The sequence below is a fragment of the Notolabrus celidotus genome, chromosome 6, assembly GCF_009762535.1.
Source record: "Notolabrus celidotus isolate fNotCel1 chromosome 6, fNotCel1.pri, whole genome shotgun sequence".
NCBI lineage: Eukaryota > Metazoa > Chordata > Actinopteri > Labriformes > Labridae > Notolabrus > Notolabrus celidotus.
In genome coordinates this window covers 5183702-5200614 of record NC_048277.1, presented here as the reverse complement: position 1 = coordinate 5200614, position 16913 = coordinate 5183702, and the positions used below count along the sequence as shown (strand labels likewise).

Below are 16913 nucleotides of genomic sequence, written 5' to 3'. Positions count from 1 at the left end.
GATTCCAGCCTCTACCATTTACTGCATGTTCTCCCCCTCTCTCTGCTCCCCACATTTCCTGTCACTCTTCAGCTGTCCTGTCCATTAAAGGTGAAAATGCTTAAAAAATACAACTTAAAAATAAAAATAAAAACCTGAGTGCCCCCGTCAAAAAAGAAGAAAAAAGAAAAAGTGGAACGTTAGTGCTGTGCATTGTGGGAAATAATAGGGAGGGAGACTGGTCCGCTGCATACTGAGAAATTTTCTTGAATCAGTACGACATCCGGGTAGTTTTGGCACACTACAGATTTTGCTCTTGTTCACGTACTACATACTGAATTTAGGTCAAATCAGGACGTACTGCTAGTATAGTAGGCGATTTCTCAAACAGCCAGGTTCTTGAGCAGCCGCTGACAACTGTAAAGGAGGAGCAGGGTGTGAACCATAAGCTCCAGCACCAGAGGACACACCCCAGCCTCTGAAAAACAAGAGGAGAATCACACCAACACCACAAACAGCACCAAAAACACAATACATTTCCAGACCAACACAGGTTTCAGATCACTGTGTGAGTGTACTTTAGTTCCAACTTGCAGAGGAGTCTAAATCCTCCACAGAAAATTGCCTCTGCTCAGCTGCAATGAGTTTTCACATCTGTAAGCCCTCTGTCTCACCTGCAGCTTGTTCAGAACAATGCAGCTCAGCTTTTTAATTGTTAACAGGAGATTGAACACATATCTATGGCAGTTGCTTTCCATCAGGTAAGGCAGCTAACAGTTTGGGCCACAGCAGTGTCTCAAAATGTGTAGTTGGAAATTACAGTAAGAACCTCCCTATATGACCCCACCTGACAGCACTCGGTCTCATTACGCTGCAGGGCATTGCATATACATTATCACTGCGCTAAAGTTTCTCAAAGACAGTCAGTGAAAAATGAAGAGGAATTATCCGTTTGAGAGGGAGGAGAGGAAGAGGGAAAAGGAGGAAGAAAAAAGACATCATGACGGTGGTGAGTGGAGCAGATAACAATTCAATTTAACAGGTAAAGATGCATGCTGTTAGAGAAGTCTGTCAGAGAGAGACACCTGAAAGAAGAACAACTGCTAGCATCACAGTATGTCCATTATTCTTTGACGTGTGAGGTTAGTTATCTTAGCCGAGCAGCTTTCTGTTTCCAGCTCGAGTGTGTCCCTTCAGGACCAAGTTAGTTTTTGCCTAGAGCCCCAAAAGGCTCTTATCACCACTCCCCTATCCCCTCACCTGGCTTCCCTTCACTGGTTTGTGTTTTAGCATAATAAATCACTAAATAGGCTATTTATCTCAGACCTTTGGTAACAACATCTCATATCAGGGATCCTGTTGCTTCTGGCTGGCAGAAGGTCAAGGCTGAAGCTCAGAGGGGACTGAGCCTTTTCAGTCACAGCTCCAAACCTCTGATATCTCAGCCTCCTTGTGTTCAGCTGTCCCCACACAAACTGGCTTTGACTCAAACTTCAAAACACACTTTTAGTCCTTGGCTTTCGGCCAGTTTGAGAGTATTTAGTGAGCATTTGTCATCCTTACCCATGCCTTCTTTGGTCTTAGTGTGTATATTCTCACTATCATGTTCCTTAGTTTAGATTTTTAGTTTGTCTGTGTTTCATGTCTTCTTAAATTTCCTTCTCTTCTGTGTCTCCTGTGCTCTGTTACCCTGTGTGTATTAACTTCTCAGTTTACCCCCTTCTGTGTCAGAGCGTTGTGTCTAATGTTGTGTTTCCACAAGTGGTCAGGTTTTGATTCAGTAAACTCATTTGGCTTGTGTTTCCACAGCCAACTTGTAGCCTTACTGGTGTGCTGTAAGCCAGAGAGCAAAAGCCAAATCAGTATGATAACAAAGCAGTGTGACACAGTGTAGCCACTCAATAAATTCAACCAGGAAGAAGAATTTGACACAGCTAACTAAGAGCAACAATGGAGGACATTCACAGTTCTGACTTCTTGGTATATGGATGTTTGTCTAAGAACAGACTTGAAATCACCTTCTTTTAATTTTGCAGAGTATCTAGCTCCAGCCTTTAGGGTCAGATTATGCTTGGTACCCAACACAAGGGTGCTAACAAGAAGGTCTGTGCTGCTGGTTATTTTGAGTGGAAACGCATAACTGCGAACCACACTGATCAAAACTGAACCAAACTGAACCAGAAGAAGAGTTGAACCATTTTTCCTCAAGCCCTCTTCCTTATTTTTCAGGCGTTGTTGGATATAAGTTAAACATTTTTTGTAGGACATTACTGTATAACTAAGAACAAGTTTTTTTTTTCCTTTTGGTCTTGTGATAATAAACCAGTCAGAATAAGAACGTAGTCTATACTGTTAGTCAACACACAATCAACTGACATGTGCAGAGCAACGCAAGACTTGACAAGTTTCCTCATAAAGGACTTGTTAGTGGATGTCAACCTGGGAGTGAGTCAATTAAGGCCACCTTTAAAAAGATCAACTTATAGAATTGAGAATATAACTGAGAGTAATTCTTGCAGGAAATGAAAATTGGTTCATCCATTTTGATCACAAAATGTATAAATTAATGCGGAAATGTTTTGGTAGGGGACTCCTCAACAAAGCTGATATACTGCTCTTTGATTGAGGCAGACAGCTGTATTTCCTTTAATGTAAATAAGCATTTAAAATGTATTCAAAGAAAGAGACATTCTTTCTGACATTCACAGAGTAGAAATAAGAACCTAAAGGAGCTTTAATTCTGCATCAAGCTGACTGAAAAGGTTCTTGTCTCATTGGGAGATGATTCTGCCTTAACCTAACCTTTACTGTTGATGCTTTCAGTTCATTTTGTCCTGACTGAGTGTGAATACTTCTTTGCTAATCAAGTAAAAAAACAACACTTTTAAACTCAGAAGTGTCACAATGCTCATTTTTCGTTCAGTATTTTGCGAATCCTTTTACTGCCCTCCCTCATGTGTGTTTCTCTCTGGTTTGAGCACCCTGATCTGTGCTACCTGTGCTCTGCTTGTCCCACATGTGTTGATTCAGCTGTGTTTCTTTGTGAACGTGCATCTTACCTCTGTGTTTGGTGGATGTTTAAGTCTGATCATTTTATTCGACATTTGCATTTGGATTTCACCCGGAATCGTCTATTATTAAGCCTTTGTTTGCTGTTTTGTTGATTAAATACATGTTTTTAGGAGTTGGCCTAGCGCTCTAAGCCCGTATACAAAGGCTATAGCCCTCGTCGCAGAGGCCGCACGTTCCCATCTCAGCCTTGACCATTTACTGCATGTCCTCCCCCACTCTCTACTCCCCACATTTCCTGTCTCTCTTCAGCTGTCTTATAAAATAAAGGATGAAAAAAACAAACAAACATCTTTTTATAGTCTGCACATGGGTCGTGCACCTTTTTTTATTATCAGAAATGACAGGGTGCAGATTTGAATTCAATTTTATTTTGATGTGTTTTTCAGCTTTTTAAACTCGTTCATAAGGGATTTCACATACAGATGCACAGCTAAAGCCTTTTCTTATGACAGTCTACCTCTGACAGTTGTAAATCTGACACTTTAATTAGCACCAACTGTTTTCATTTGATACTTCATCCTCATACCTGCACATTCAGACTCCGCCCTTACAGCTGTCTGCCACTCCAGAGCAGTTATTTTTCTCAGTTATTTCTTCAGGTCTAGAAATACATCAACGGGTTTATAGCATCTGTGGCAGCGACAACAATGAGGCAGCTTGTACTGATGAAGGTGGTGCAATGTGTCACATAGCACACCTGCAACATGCCATGGGTATGAGTTTATTCTTGACTGTGTCTCCTTTATGGGAGAGTCTGAGTCCACTGACTGACTGACTGTCTCTGGGTAAATATGCTCCTATAATACAGCAGGGCTACAACAGCTGCCTCTAAATGTTATGAATGAAGCGTTATGTATATTAACAGCTGATGTAACGGTGGACTGGATTGCTTTAACCCTTTAAAGTGAACTGACACCACTTTGGTCATATTTTGTCACTGCCTCCCCGAGTTACTCTGCCTGCTGCCTTAATTGGATGTTGAACATCCTCTCAAACCCTGATTCCCTGTTGGTCACCCTGATCATCACTAAAAGTAACACCAAGAGTTGATAAGGCAGACATTGTATTAGTACGTTGTTGAAGATATCTAGAGTCACCAAAGCAGCTCGGGCAACCTGAAGGAAAACCTGCTAATGGTTATTAGCAGGGTCAGCACTCGTTGGCATGTATTACTCTTGAATAGTCACAGTTATCAGAGTAACACTGGAGCAATCAAAGTACCATCACTGATCCAAAAACACTGATGGCCCCAAAAGACCTTAGATCCAAAGTGTGTTTGGTTGTACTTGTTGCCTCATTGTTGGAAGTTATCTAATGTTTTTTGAAGGAGTGTGTGTCTGGGTTCGGGTTAATGTTTCGAGCTTCATACAAGTTAAGTTCACTTTCACACCAACTGTATCACTGGGTTTGCAGTGTGTGTGTGTGTGTGTGTGTGTGTGTGTGTGTGTGTGTGTGTGTGTGTGTGTGTGTGTGTGCATAATCATAAATAATCAGACTGCAGAGTTAGTGAAATAGTTAAGTTGCGTGCCCACATAGTGGGCGGCCCGGGTTCCATTCCAACCTGGGGCCCCTTTCTTGCATGACATTCCCCCGCGCTCTCCTGGCTTCCTATCCTATCAGCTGTCCTCTCCTCTGTACATAAATCTGTAAAAGCCAAAATATACTTCATGAAAATTAGGTTCTTCTGATATCTTTGTAGATCAAATGCGTGATACAATCCCAAGCCCTGTGAATCCATGTCACACACACACGTATATGCAAAAATGCACTTATAATAACACAAACAAACAAACAACACTAATATCTTCATAGATCTATATGCTGTACTGTCTCTCTGTCTCTCATCTACAGAAATCTGATGCATCTACAAGGTGTTATACTGTATGTTCTATCTGATTGAGTCTGCAGGCCTGCGTGTGCACAGGGTTGTAGCTGTATGTGTGTATAAGAGATAGAGACAGGGGCAGAGTCAAGGACAGGAAAAATTTGGACCTGCAATAGTCAAAAGGAAACCTCTCTTTCAGGGCGAGAGTTTGGCCTTGTGGTCAAAATTTTGCGGTTCATGCACAGAGGTTGTAGTCCTTGAAGCAGACAGCCAGGGTTTCACTCCAACCTGTGGCCTCTTTCCACATGTCAGCCTCTCTCCTCACTCCAAGTTTCCTACTCCATCTACAGTCCTCTGTATCTGAATAAAAGCTCAAAACTTAAACTCAAACAAGAAAATGTCTGCTCCTCAAGCTGAAAATGTAAACATGCACATGTGCACACATGTACAAGAAACATTCAATGACATTCATAACAACAAAAAGACTATTAGAGTTGTATGCATATGGGTCATGTCTTTGTGTCCTTGAGCCAGACAGCTGATCCAAAATTGTGTCCAATAGCTATACATGTTTGTAGGAGAGTAAATAATGATCCACTAAAGGTATGTTTGTCTTTTGTGTGTCACAGCCTTGGTGAAGGTCTGCTTTGGTAGATCTGAATCTATCATCAGAGTTTCTTTAGCTTTACTTCAGAGTGCACATTAACATGTTTGTGATGTTTAGGTGGAGTTCATTGGATGAGCAGCAGCAGACCGGCCCCGCTGCTGACAGCCTCGCCTGTTCGTGCACTGATAGACGAACAGATCAACATTGAAGGATGTTTCCTGTCTCCCAACTGTCCGGTCACTGTGTGTGCACAGATGCACAGTGAGGATGGGGACCTTTGGGAGTCATTCGCCCATTATGTTGCAAAAGCAGACGGCACCATTAGCTGTGAGTTTCACTGGGAATATTCAATACATTAACATGATTACACAAAAGAAAATACAAAGTTTGTTTAGGCACTCTGTCCCCTCTCTGTCTGAACAGTGACCAGAGATGAGTCAGTCGGCGGCTCTTATTTGGGCTGTGAGCCGATGGGACTGCTCTGGAGTCTGCAGCCAGCCCCTGGAGGAAGACTAGGATTAAGGTTGGTGAGAATGACCCAGCTCATTGAGTGACAAAAACCATGCACTTGTTTGAAGACAAAATATCAAGTAAGCGTTTAAAAGTCGTATAGTTCTTGACTCATTGTGCTGTTCTTCATAAGGCTAAGGAAGAAAAACGTAGAGACTCCATACGTGGTGCATATGTCGTTGCTGGAGGGCCATGTTTCACCCAGCAAGAGTCAGAGCACTTGGCTGGCTGCGGTAACTGCTGAGCGCTGGTATATGGCACCAGGCGTACAGAGGATAGAGATTCGTCAGGATGGATTGGTGGGAACGTTGTTTTTACCACCTGGTGAGCAGAATGTGATGAATTCACCTTCAGATTGTCTGACATGAAGAGTCCTCTGAACAGCACCTGTTGTGCTGATGATCTGCAGGCCAAGGACAATTTTCTGCCATGTTGGACCTGTGGGGACTGGGTGGAGGACTGGTGGAGTACCGCTCAGCCCTGTTTGCTTCCAAGGGCTATGCTAGCCTGTCTCTCGCCTATGTGGTGCATGAAGACTTACCTGGTCCAAAAAAACGTGTGAACATTGGTGATTCTTATTTCAAGGTAAGAAGAGATGCAGAGTTCATCTCGTCCTTCTTACATATTTCACTTTAGATAAGGTTGAAGCTGTAGCCTCTCTTGTGGGGCCAGTTTCTCATTAAAGGGGCCGAGCTGATCGGCATCTGTTATTGTTAAAACCCTCACTACTGACAAGTGACTCATACATAACCAATTCAAAATGACCGAACTATCCCTTTAAAAGAGTTCACTCCTGATCAGGTTATTTTTTAGTCCCTTGAAGTATTACTGTCTTGTGTGTTCACAGGCCGCTTTCCAGCTGTTCAAGATCATCATCAAGTCTGTGCCGACAGAGTTGGGATCGTCGGGCTCTGCTTTGGAGTCTTAGTCGCTCTTAGAATTGCAACTCTAACCGGTCTCAAAGTATGTCCGGAGGGCCGCTGCTCGTCATTCATCATCTCAAGAATGATTACATCTTAGCTACTTTTCCAGAATAAGCAAATGAAAATAAAATGACTGCATGCCGGGGTAAAGAAAACTAAAGATGACTTGTATGACACGTTCTCACCGACTTTAAGTTCTCCTTTTCAGCAGTCTTGTTTGATTTGTATTAACGGCCCAGTGGGAACCTCCTTTAAGTTCCACCATGAAGATGACTGGACCCAAGATGGAGAAGGGTAAGAACAGCCTCTGTTACCGAGGTGTTTTAGAATAACTATACCAAAGGCTGATTCAAGCTCTACAAGCTTTAATTTTATTTATCAATTTGTCTACAAGGACGAGGAATATTGGACTCTAGATGACCGGGACCAGATTACTTTCAAATCTGTCTTCTTTCCTGCTAACATGTCTCCTGGGAGCAAAGTGAAAGTGATGTGACAGACCTAACAGCCTCTGTGCCCCTGAAAGCACCACAACACAGAGACTGTACACACACACACACACACACACACACACACACAAGTTTAAAGAATATCAGTTTACACTTTGTGTTTCACAGGTTGAAGACGTGGAGTGTCCGTTGCTGTACGTTTTGGGTGAAGATGACCAGAGTGTTCCAAACAAAGAGAACGCAGACTTGGTAGATTGTTTTATTTTGCTTTATGATGATGTTTTTTGGGTAGTATCATGAAGTAGTTCTGAATATACTCTAACGTTTGTTAATGTTGGTTTTGCAGCTTAGTAATCTTTAAGCTAGTCATTGTTAATGTAATTGTTTGTGTGCTCATTGCAGAGTCATTGCTTGTTGTTGTTAAAGCACTGATTTGTTCCTTCAGGTTGAGGTGACCCTGAACGCAGCAGGTAAATCCCATCTGTTCACCCGTCTCCCATACCCTGGAGCTGGTCACCTGATTGAACCACCTTATGCACCAAATGCTCGACGGCCACTTTACAAGGTCGAACCAAACAAATGTGAGTCCAACCGCAATACATTGAAACTTGAGGCTGTTTGTTGGAATATGAAAGCTGTGCAGGGTTTAAAGATGTAGGAACTGTGTGCTCTTTCTCCTGCAGTGTTTGCTCATTTCGGAGGTCACCACGCACTCCACGCTGCTGCTCAGGAAGACTGCTGGAGGAAGATGTTGGCTTTTATGGAAAGTCATTTACGATAGAGTCCAAAGCCCTTCAAACCCACTGCGGTCTTCTGTTGGCTGCCCCGCCTCCAGGACTCAAACAATAGCATCGTAGGAGCTATAATAAAATGTAAAATTTCAAATGTTTCATTCCTTTCTCTCTTTCTATTTTTTAATCTTAAATAAAGATTTTACAAAACACAAAAACCCACAAAGAAAAAACATATAATGCTCTCACAGAAAACATTCTCAAAAAAAAACTAAACTAAACAAAAAAAAAAAGACAAACTTCTCTTATGGTGTTAGTACATGCAACAATCACAACCTGAAAAAAATTATATATGTAGCATTTTAATGTGATACATTTGATACCACTATACTTATAACTCTTACCCATTCTTCTTTCAGATAAGTTACTATTGCTGACCAGTCTGTTACAAAAACTTCAAGAGTGCCTCTGAGAACATGTGATAATCTCTCTAATGGTAAAATAGACATGAGTTTTTCATACCACGTTTGAATGTCAGGAGACTCTTCATCCAACCATTTCTGAAGACTAGTAAGCCGTGCCCCATAAAGAGTGATTCTAAGAATGTGTTATCGTTGACAGGTTGAATCTAATCCAAATACAAAACTAAATGGGTTTAAAGGGACATCAATGTCAAATATTTTCTTAATTTCCCTTTGGACAGATTGCCAAAAACTTTGAACTTTAGGGCAAGACCACATCAGATGACTATAAGTACCAAAGCTAGTTTTACATTTACAACAAAATGATGAGCACAGATAATCATATTTACTTCGAATAGCTGGGGTAAGATGCAGTCTGTGAATAATTTAGTATTGGGCTTCATAGGATTTGTTAGAACATGTAATTTCATTCCTATTCATGGTTTTAACATCATTTCTGGTAATTGGTTTGTGGTTGTGTTTAACCTTTATATTGTACCTGTTATGTGGCAGGGCGCAGACAAAGAAGGATTTGAAGATTTTCTCTTGACTAACATCAACGACGTCATCGTTGTTGTCTCTTAAAGTTAAGAGATTTTTTTTTGATTGTTTTTCAGCCTTTTGTTTAATAAACACACAACATATACAGACTTTGATTTGACTTTTGGATGTCACGTCACACTAACAAGCCCACTTAGTCTCAGCTGCATTTTCAGTCTAAGCTGCAAAAAGCAAAACAAAAAAAAAAAAACAGAGAAGAAGAAGAAGCAGGGAAGCTCAACAGCCCCAGCCCCTTGAGCAGTTGTATCCTATTAGCAGACCAACTTCACACTCTAGCTGTGGTGGAATTTCATCTACGATTGTTTTTAGATGACTCCACTGCCTCGCCGTTTCACAGGAAGGAATGTGTGTTCGCTTCACTGGAATACAGTCCTTGGTGTAGGCCAGAGGGAGATGAATGAGGACCGTTGAGTCGTAACCACTCACTCTGAGACCTGAGACCCTTTCACTGTGCAATAATTCAATAATTCATCCTTTCTGATCATGGTGGTTAGCTTCAGCCTTACAGAATGTGCCTTGGTTTGCAAGCTACATCTAACTTCTTTGTCGATAAAGATTGTATCACTTTGTGTGTCTAGTAGGGCGTAAACAAGCTTTTCCATACCTGGATTGCTGTCAGAAGAAACCCACAAACAATCTGTGGGGTTCTGATGTGAGATATGAGACAAAATATATTTTTTACACTGTTTTTAACCTCATCTTAAAGTTTTAATCTTCAGAGTTTTGCGCCTCAAAAAGTGTACTGACTTTATCTCATGCTGTGCTTTGAGAACGTTGGACGCCGTAGTCAGGTTGGCAGAGGGAGGATGTAAACAGCTACCAGTATGACATGTGAGATCTCCCAGTGTAGATAATATGGTCGGAGGCCCACAGCGCTCTCGGGGCTATCCCGGTCTGCCTGGACAGTCTGGAAGCCGTCAATGGAGACGTTGTGGTCGTGAATATCCTGATGCAGCCACGTTTCCGTGAAGCACAACATGCTACATTCCTGAAACTCCATCTGACTCCTGGCTAGTCCTGTTAGCTCGTCCATCTTATTATCCAGAGATCTCACGTTGCCCATGATGAGAGAGGAGAGACACGGCTTCTATCTCCTCTCCATAAACCTCCATCTCCTTATACCAGCTCTCCTCCCTCGTAGCTTATGCCTCCATGTGTCACAAATCTCCAGAGCTCCACAGGAACATCCAGCTGCCCGAGCCGACAGGCTGCAGCTCAACCAGCCGAGCATGAGTAAAAACAAACAAAGCGGGGTTGTAAGGCGAGTAAAAGTTAAAGTTGGTGATTTCATCGTGAAAAACTGTCCGCAACTCTCACCAACGGAATTTTTTTTTTAAGTCATATTTTTTGGGGCTTTTTCGCCTTTATTTTATAGGACAGCTAAAGAGAGACAGGAAATGTGGGGAGTAGAGACTGGGAGAAGACATGCAGGAAATGGTCGCTGCTGGGAATCGAACCGGCTACCCCTGTAGTCTCTGTATGTGGGGTGCTTAGACCGCTGGGCCACCAGCGCCCCACAAAGAGGAGCGACTCTATCAGGCTGCAGGAATGGTTGGCACATGCGCACAGCCCTATTGCTTAGACTTTGTTTATTAACAGGGTCAGATTTATCTTGTGCTTAATGAAACAGTGGCAAACAGGGTTTCAGTGGATTGGGCCCCACTTTAATTGGTATATTAGTTTTTAATATAGGCCTACATGTTAGCTTAATTACACTGTATGTAGATGTTTACAAAGATTGTTTCTTGCATTGTATTTTTTAAGACAGTACTTATTATGACATCACAACAGGACCTTTCTAAAACAGAGTTAACTTATGACATCGATTCTGAGGAGGCTTCAGTTCACCAAACCTTCAGAAGAGAAGCAGTTCACTGTTGATACCTGAGAGCATTTATACTTCCACATATCGTGATATAGCTTTGAAATTGTCGCAGAGATGTGTCAAAACTTTAAGGAGAAGGTTTGTTTTCTAGATCTAGTACAATAACCTTATCTGATATATTTTTTCTAATGTCAATTCCACTTTAATGAGCTTAAAACTTGAGTGTTTAGTGTGAATATCTGATTAAACCCTGAGTGTTTAAACGTGATAATTAAAATATACTTTCATAATTTCTGTGTTTGTGCAGAGGAAGCGTGGTAAACGTTCAGAGGCAGAGGACAGCAAGCCTCAACACGGCTATCATACGAGGTAAGAACATCAATAACCATATTAACATCATGGCGAGCTTAACAGCTTCCTTCTTGAATTTTGTGGGGATAATTTTACACAAATTTATTTCCACTTGTGTGTACAGTCTTGAGAACAGCAAACCCTTGTTTGTGGCTCTATTTAGTTGCAAAACTGTAGACCTAAGACTGGACATGTATCCTGTCTGTCTTGACCTAGTTCTCATCTAGTATTAAAGACAATAAATCAAGATTACAGTAAAAAAAGAGTGAAATTGTTCACTCAATCTATAATTCTGCATGTTTGTAAGTTAAGTTTTTACCTGGACCTTTTAAATTCCACTTTCTAATTATCAATATAACTGAATATCTAATGTGATAAAGAATCTTAAAAAAATAAAAATGCAACTAAAAGAGATATTCAATCAGATTTTACATTATGAAAAATGACTGTACTCTAGGATTTGTGAGGCCTACTATAATTATATCACATATTAATGTGATATAGACACATACCAACGCCAAATTTGACTTGATTATAGAGTTTGCATTAATTTAAGAGCAATTAAGGGCCGATGCAAGTGATCTGGTTAATTGAAAAAAAGGTAAACATTTCCATCGTACTTAGTATGAGGACGCATCTGGAAATCCAACTTTGTTCCTCTTTCTAACCAGAGCTAACATCCATGATGCTTCACCTGCCCTGTTCAATGAAGCGGAAAGGACACCATTGGGGTGTGAGCCCCGCAGTCCAACCAAGGTATGTTGAACAGAATATGTCTTATTTGTTATACAGTGTAGCATTTAACATAAACCAGATATAAAAGGGTTAATGAATGTAGCTTTACATGATTGAACACAAGTTTGACTGTGCACCAACAGAAAAGAAAGCGGGTTTTTTCACCTGAAGAGAAAAGAGAGCCAAAGAGACGACGATGCCTCTCCCCCATTCACCAACCTGAGGTGGAGTTAAAAGGCCAAACAGAAAGGAAGGCTGCCCCCCAGAAGAAGACAGAGGCTTGTCACTCAAACATCAGCGACAAGCATCTCAGACATGAGCAGGTTCAGAGTCTCGGGTGAGTGCATCTATATGAATACAAACACACGTCAAATAAATAATGCTGTAAATAAATAGCATTTAGACACTGCCACGTGGGAGGGGAGATGAAAGAGTTTTAAAGTGGTATGAAACATAAATAATTATATTGACCTGTTTTGTGTGTATCAGATTTCCAAACATCGGACAAACCTGTTACATGAACTCCTGCCTACAAAGCCTTCTGACACTGGATGACTTTGTCGACGATATCAAACGTCAGAAGAAGGTGTGGCGTTCAAACCCCGACGCAGGGGTTATGAGGTACGGCACCAATCAGATCAACTTCAATCTTTTTTTCCCTAAAGTTTTGCACTGCATGCTAAAAGCTTTCATTGCAGAGAAAATGCCTCAACGCTCTTCTCCTGTTTTCAGATATTTAACAAAAATCAAAAAGGCTCGCCCCACGAAGGACTTGGCTAAAAAAACACTCCTTCTGACCAACTTCAAGACGGCCCTCTCTGCTTGGAATCCAGAATTCAAAGATAAGAAACAGAAGGTAAGTAAACTGGTTTCATGGTTGTGGTTTCACCTCCTCCTGAAAATGTCCTCCCAGTGTACAAACCATAGCTCTCATAACTGTACCTTGGTGCTAATATGACAATACATGACTACATTTTTCAATCATGAAAAAAATGGCGCACCGATTTATTGGATGATCTTTAAGGATATCAAACATCAAACATATAATTTGAATGAAAAAAATCTGCACAAACTGAGAGGCTAAATTAAAAATAAGCTAACATGACATCTAAAATACATGAGCTGCGCTGTCCCTTTAAGTGACCATATGACCTTAGCTTTTGGCACATCTGCATTTGCTTGATCTTTCAGCCTTGTATGTTGCGACTTTGTACAAACTCTTTATGTGTGTGTGTGTGTGTGTATGTGTGTGTGTGTTTATTTCTGCAGGATGCACATGAGTTCTTATCTTCAGTTCTGCAACAAATCAGGAGTTTGGATCCACAACTGCAGAACCTGGCAGCCACCATGGACCAGACCTACACGTGCCCTGTCGAAAAACACATAGCGTTCACCATAGAGAACACAAGGACCTGCAAAAGGTATGTCATATGTCTGACATCCGGTGAGGGCAGGGATTACTAACATTAACTTTTAACCCCCAAAAACCAGATTTTTAAATATTAATGAGGTCACTGCAGTGAATTAAAATGGCAACTCCTCAACAGCAGATTTGTTTTAACCTCTGCAGCTGAATCAATACTGTATTGTACTTTGGTTCTGCAGCTGCGGTGTAGGAGCTACGAGACTGGAGAAATACACTGACCTATCCCTGGACATAGCACTTGGAGGTGGAACGGTTGAGGACATGCTGCAGGACTATCTTAAGGTAACACACCTTTCCTCATTAATTAACATACAAACAAATGATGCAGACTGATGTGCTATGATAAAAACAACACCACATTTCAATCCCTTCACCACAGCTTGTATTAGTGGAGTTCAAGTGTTTATAAATTCAGTACAAACTAAAAGCATGTTGATCCTTTGGTGTCCTGCAGGAGACCGATCTGGAGTACAGCTGTGAATGTGGTGCCAACATGTCAAGCCAGCGCTCATCATTCGCAACCATGCCAAAGTAAGTGTCATCACAGTCAACCAACAACAGTAGGAAGAGTCTCAACTCACATTTTATTAGATTTTGAATCATTCTGTGTAGGAATTTTAGAGAAAACTGAAAGAAGTGACATAATATGTTTGTTAAATGAGAAAAAATACACAAAAAGGTTGTAAAAAGCACATCTTAGAATATTTTCTAAGAAAACTACAGATCAATAGAAGTTGTCATGGTCTCTCTGGCCAAAATAGAAAATATAAAACCCACACTTAGAAGAAAATAAAAACTCCTACTGAGAAAAGAAAACGAAAAAAAAACACCTGGGTCCCTGAATGGCCACGAAACTGGGGAAAAACCCTTAAGAGAGAGCCCTAAAAATCTCTTCTAACTTAAATATAATCATTTTACAAAAGGTAAACAAACAGGATTGCTTAGCTGGGTTCAAACTTAAATGAATTGAATCACCAAACAAACAGCCTGCAGTCAGACGAAGACGTATCGCAGAAAGAGAGTGACGTACGCAACTGTGTACCACAAAGGAGGAGACACGAAAACTGTACAACAGGCTAATGCTAACCGTTTTCTGTGTTTCTTATTTCAGAGCTCTAGTCCTGCATCTTAAACGAATCCGGTATGATTCAAGTTACCAACTGGAGAAGGTCCGTGACCCGGTAGACCTATTAAGGGAACTGGTGATTCCTTCCAAAGAGGTAAGTAAAAACTAAATGACCTGATTCCATGAAATAAATAAATAGATGGATAGATAGATAGATGGATATATACATTAGATTATCTGTAATAGAAGTTAAAGTGTGGGCTGTGTGTACTACATTATGTCTATTTATTCTCAGGGTGGTAGCTGCTACAGCCTCGTCAGCGCCATCAGTCACATCGGCACAGGAGCAGGAAGTGGTAAGATAATCCGTCATTTTTTTAAATACTTAAATATTTTTGACCATAACTGAAAGACGAATGTGACAAGTGACGTCCTGTTTTCGTTCCCTTCAAAAACACCTGTTGTCATTCGATCTGCCTTAAATCCACGGAGTCTTCAGACAGTGTGAATAACAATGCTCATTTATCTGATAGGACACTACATCTCAGATGGAGTGGATCTGGATGTGCCAGTGGAGGACCCAGAAGACCGTTGGTTCACTTACAATGACACAGTAGTTAGAGAAACCAGCGGTGCCTCTGTGTGCAATCTGCGAAAGCAAAACGCCTACGTCCTGGTCTACAAAAGACAGGTACGAACACAATACCATCACGTGCACCCAGGTGAACGTTATGGAAAATGATGTTGTGGTTTTTCTGATGACGTTTAAATTTTCTGCAGACATTTGAGTACTTCAAAAGCATTTTTTGTTTGTTTTTGCTCACAGGATCAGTCAGCGGGATGATCCATGGGGACTTCAGATGGAATCAAGGGCAGCCAGTAGACCTTCATCACCATAGGGGACCAGGTCCTTATATCTCAAAGGGAAGACAAAAAGGGTATGTGCTGTCTCCAAATCCAAATGTTTCAAGGTTGTATGAAGTCCAGTGATCATGGAGCCGCACGTCCAGTGGAGCAGCAGCATGTCTCCTGGAGCAGCAAGAGGTCAATTGGAGCAGCAGCAAGTCTGGTAGCCCAAAGGAGGATGGGTGTTTCCCCCAGAGAGCCTGGTTCCTCCCAAGGTTTCTTCCTCACAGAGGGAGTTTTTCCTTGCCACAGTTGCCCCAAAACAAAAAGTCACCAAAATGATTAGCAGTGACTTATTTAAACTGAAATCAATCCAGACAAGCATCCTGTCTGGATTATCAATTTGGCATAATTTGGCTTGCTCTCTGGCTAGGATAGTACAGTGAAAATGGATGAATACTTTTATATATTAAAAAAAACAAAACTTTTGAGATACATAAATACTAATTTAGAATGTATTCATTCATGTAAAAAGAATAATAATTTTGAGATACATAAATACTAATTGAGAATGTATTCATTCATGTAAAAAAAAGAAAAAATACCACAAGGATGTTAAATAAACACAATTCTGAATTTGAGATTTCTTTGTATTTTTTTGTGTTAAATGAAGTTTATTTATCAAGAATCAGATTTTTTTGTCAGATACTTTCTTTAAAAGAAGTTAACTTAATACTTTTCAATAACACAGAGATTTCCAAGGAGGTATGGAAAGACAACAGCTGTGTCCCAATCATGGGCTGCATCCTTTTTAAGACACGGGCCACAAAGGTTGCATCTTTCGTAGCCTGCATAGAATGACACATCCAAACATAAAAAAACCCAGTCCTGTCTGTGGGGGATTTCTTGTTTTTGCCAGCAGCTGTTCCTGCCCTTACCCTTGCATCTCATAACACTGATTTCGTCACTTTTCAGTAGGAAGCTAGTGGGCTAACTTGCTAACGCAACTTGCGTTACTCTACTTTAACTATTACCTCACAGATAATTAGAAGTTTCAAGCCCATTTTATTTATTTATTTATTAAGTTGTGTTTCTAGGTATTTGATTGAGTTGACACAAAATAGTTTCATCTTAAGGTGTATTACTCTGCAGCTCAAGTCAGCCATTTCACTGATTTGGTGTGCAACGAATCTCAGGATAGGTTTGGCCTAAAAAAATGATGGACCCAATGGATCCTTTGGGTTTTATCCTTAATTCTTTTTACTTGACCTTTATTTAATCAGGAAATAAATAACTAATTGAGATTAAAAATCTCTTTTCAAGAGCGTCCTGGCCAAGAAAGGCAGCAGCACAGTTTACAGAGTTTCTGACAGAGTAGCCACACTAACATAATACAAGCTCAGTTTTGAGGACATTTAAATGCATGTCATAACAGAATAAAATAACAGTCTACTGAAAAAGAACACAATTCAAGGAGCCCTGGAAATGGGATAGTTCTACCTCTTTGAGGCAAATGGTTGAAATCCGTCCGAAATGATGAAACACA

General features: G+C 40.8%; 2 protein-coding genes across 2 annotated transcripts; both read left to right on the top strand.

The window, feature by feature from the left end:
• The first annotated feature begins 3682 nt into the window (after window positions 1–3682).
• On the top strand, window positions 3683–8227 carry LOC117813931 (bile acid-CoA:amino acid N-acyltransferase-like). Its single transcript, XM_034684989.1, has 10 exons — window positions 3683–3764; window positions 5601–5810; window positions 5907–6006; window positions 6127–6317; window positions 6403–6578; window positions 6841–6920; window positions 7195–7210; window positions 7534–7614; window positions 7811–7946; window positions 8049–8227. Exons 1-10 carry the CDS (start codon window positions 3731–3733, stop codon window positions 8144–8146), a joined length of 1122 nt encoding a protein of 373 aa, XP_034540880.1. The 5' UTR covers window positions 3683–3730; the 3' UTR covers window positions 8147–8227.
• Window positions 8228–10952: 2725 nt separating this feature from the next.
• Window positions 10953–16008, top strand: LOC117813913 (ubiquitin carboxyl-terminal hydrolase 37-like). Its single transcript, XM_034684974.1, has 13 exons — window positions 10953–11081; window positions 11251–11312; window positions 11966–12050; window positions 12173–12366; window positions 12519–12650; window positions 12762–12885; window positions 13299–13450; window positions 13635–13737; window positions 13910–13986; window positions 14567–14675; window positions 14817–14877; window positions 15055–15212; window positions 15348–16008. Exons 1-13 carry the CDS (start codon window positions 11058–11060, stop codon window positions 15363–15365), a joined length of 1299 nt encoding a protein of 432 aa, XP_034540865.1. The 5' UTR covers window positions 10953–11057; the 3' UTR covers window positions 15366–16008.
• Window positions 16009–16913: the final 905 nt, after the last annotated feature.

Bases quoted from the DNA above. Each gene is read 5' to 3' on its own strand.
- LOC117813931 (XM_034684989.1), top strand. From the start codon at position 3,731: ATGTGTCACATAGCACACCTGCAACATGCCATGG. The intron at 6,579-6,840 runs GTAAGAAGAGAT...GTGTGTTCACAG, and splicing joins TTGGTGATTCTTATTTCAAG to GCCGCTTTCCAGCTGTTCAA. The intron at 7,947-8,048 runs GTGAGTCCAACC...TTTCTCCTGCAG, and splicing joins CAAGGTCGAACCAAACAAAT to TGTTTGCTCATTTCGGAGGT.
- LOC117813913 (XM_034684974.1), top strand. From the start codon at position 11,058: ATGTGTCAAAACTTTAAGGAGAAG. The intron at 12,051-12,172 runs GTATGTTGAACA...GTGCACCAACAG, and splicing joins AGCCCCGCAGTCCAACCAAG to AAAAGAAAGCGGGTTTTTTC. The intron at 14,676-14,816 runs GTAAGTAAAAAC...ATTTATTCTCAG, and splicing joins TGGTGATTCCTTCCAAAGAG to GGTGGTAGCTGCTACAGCCT.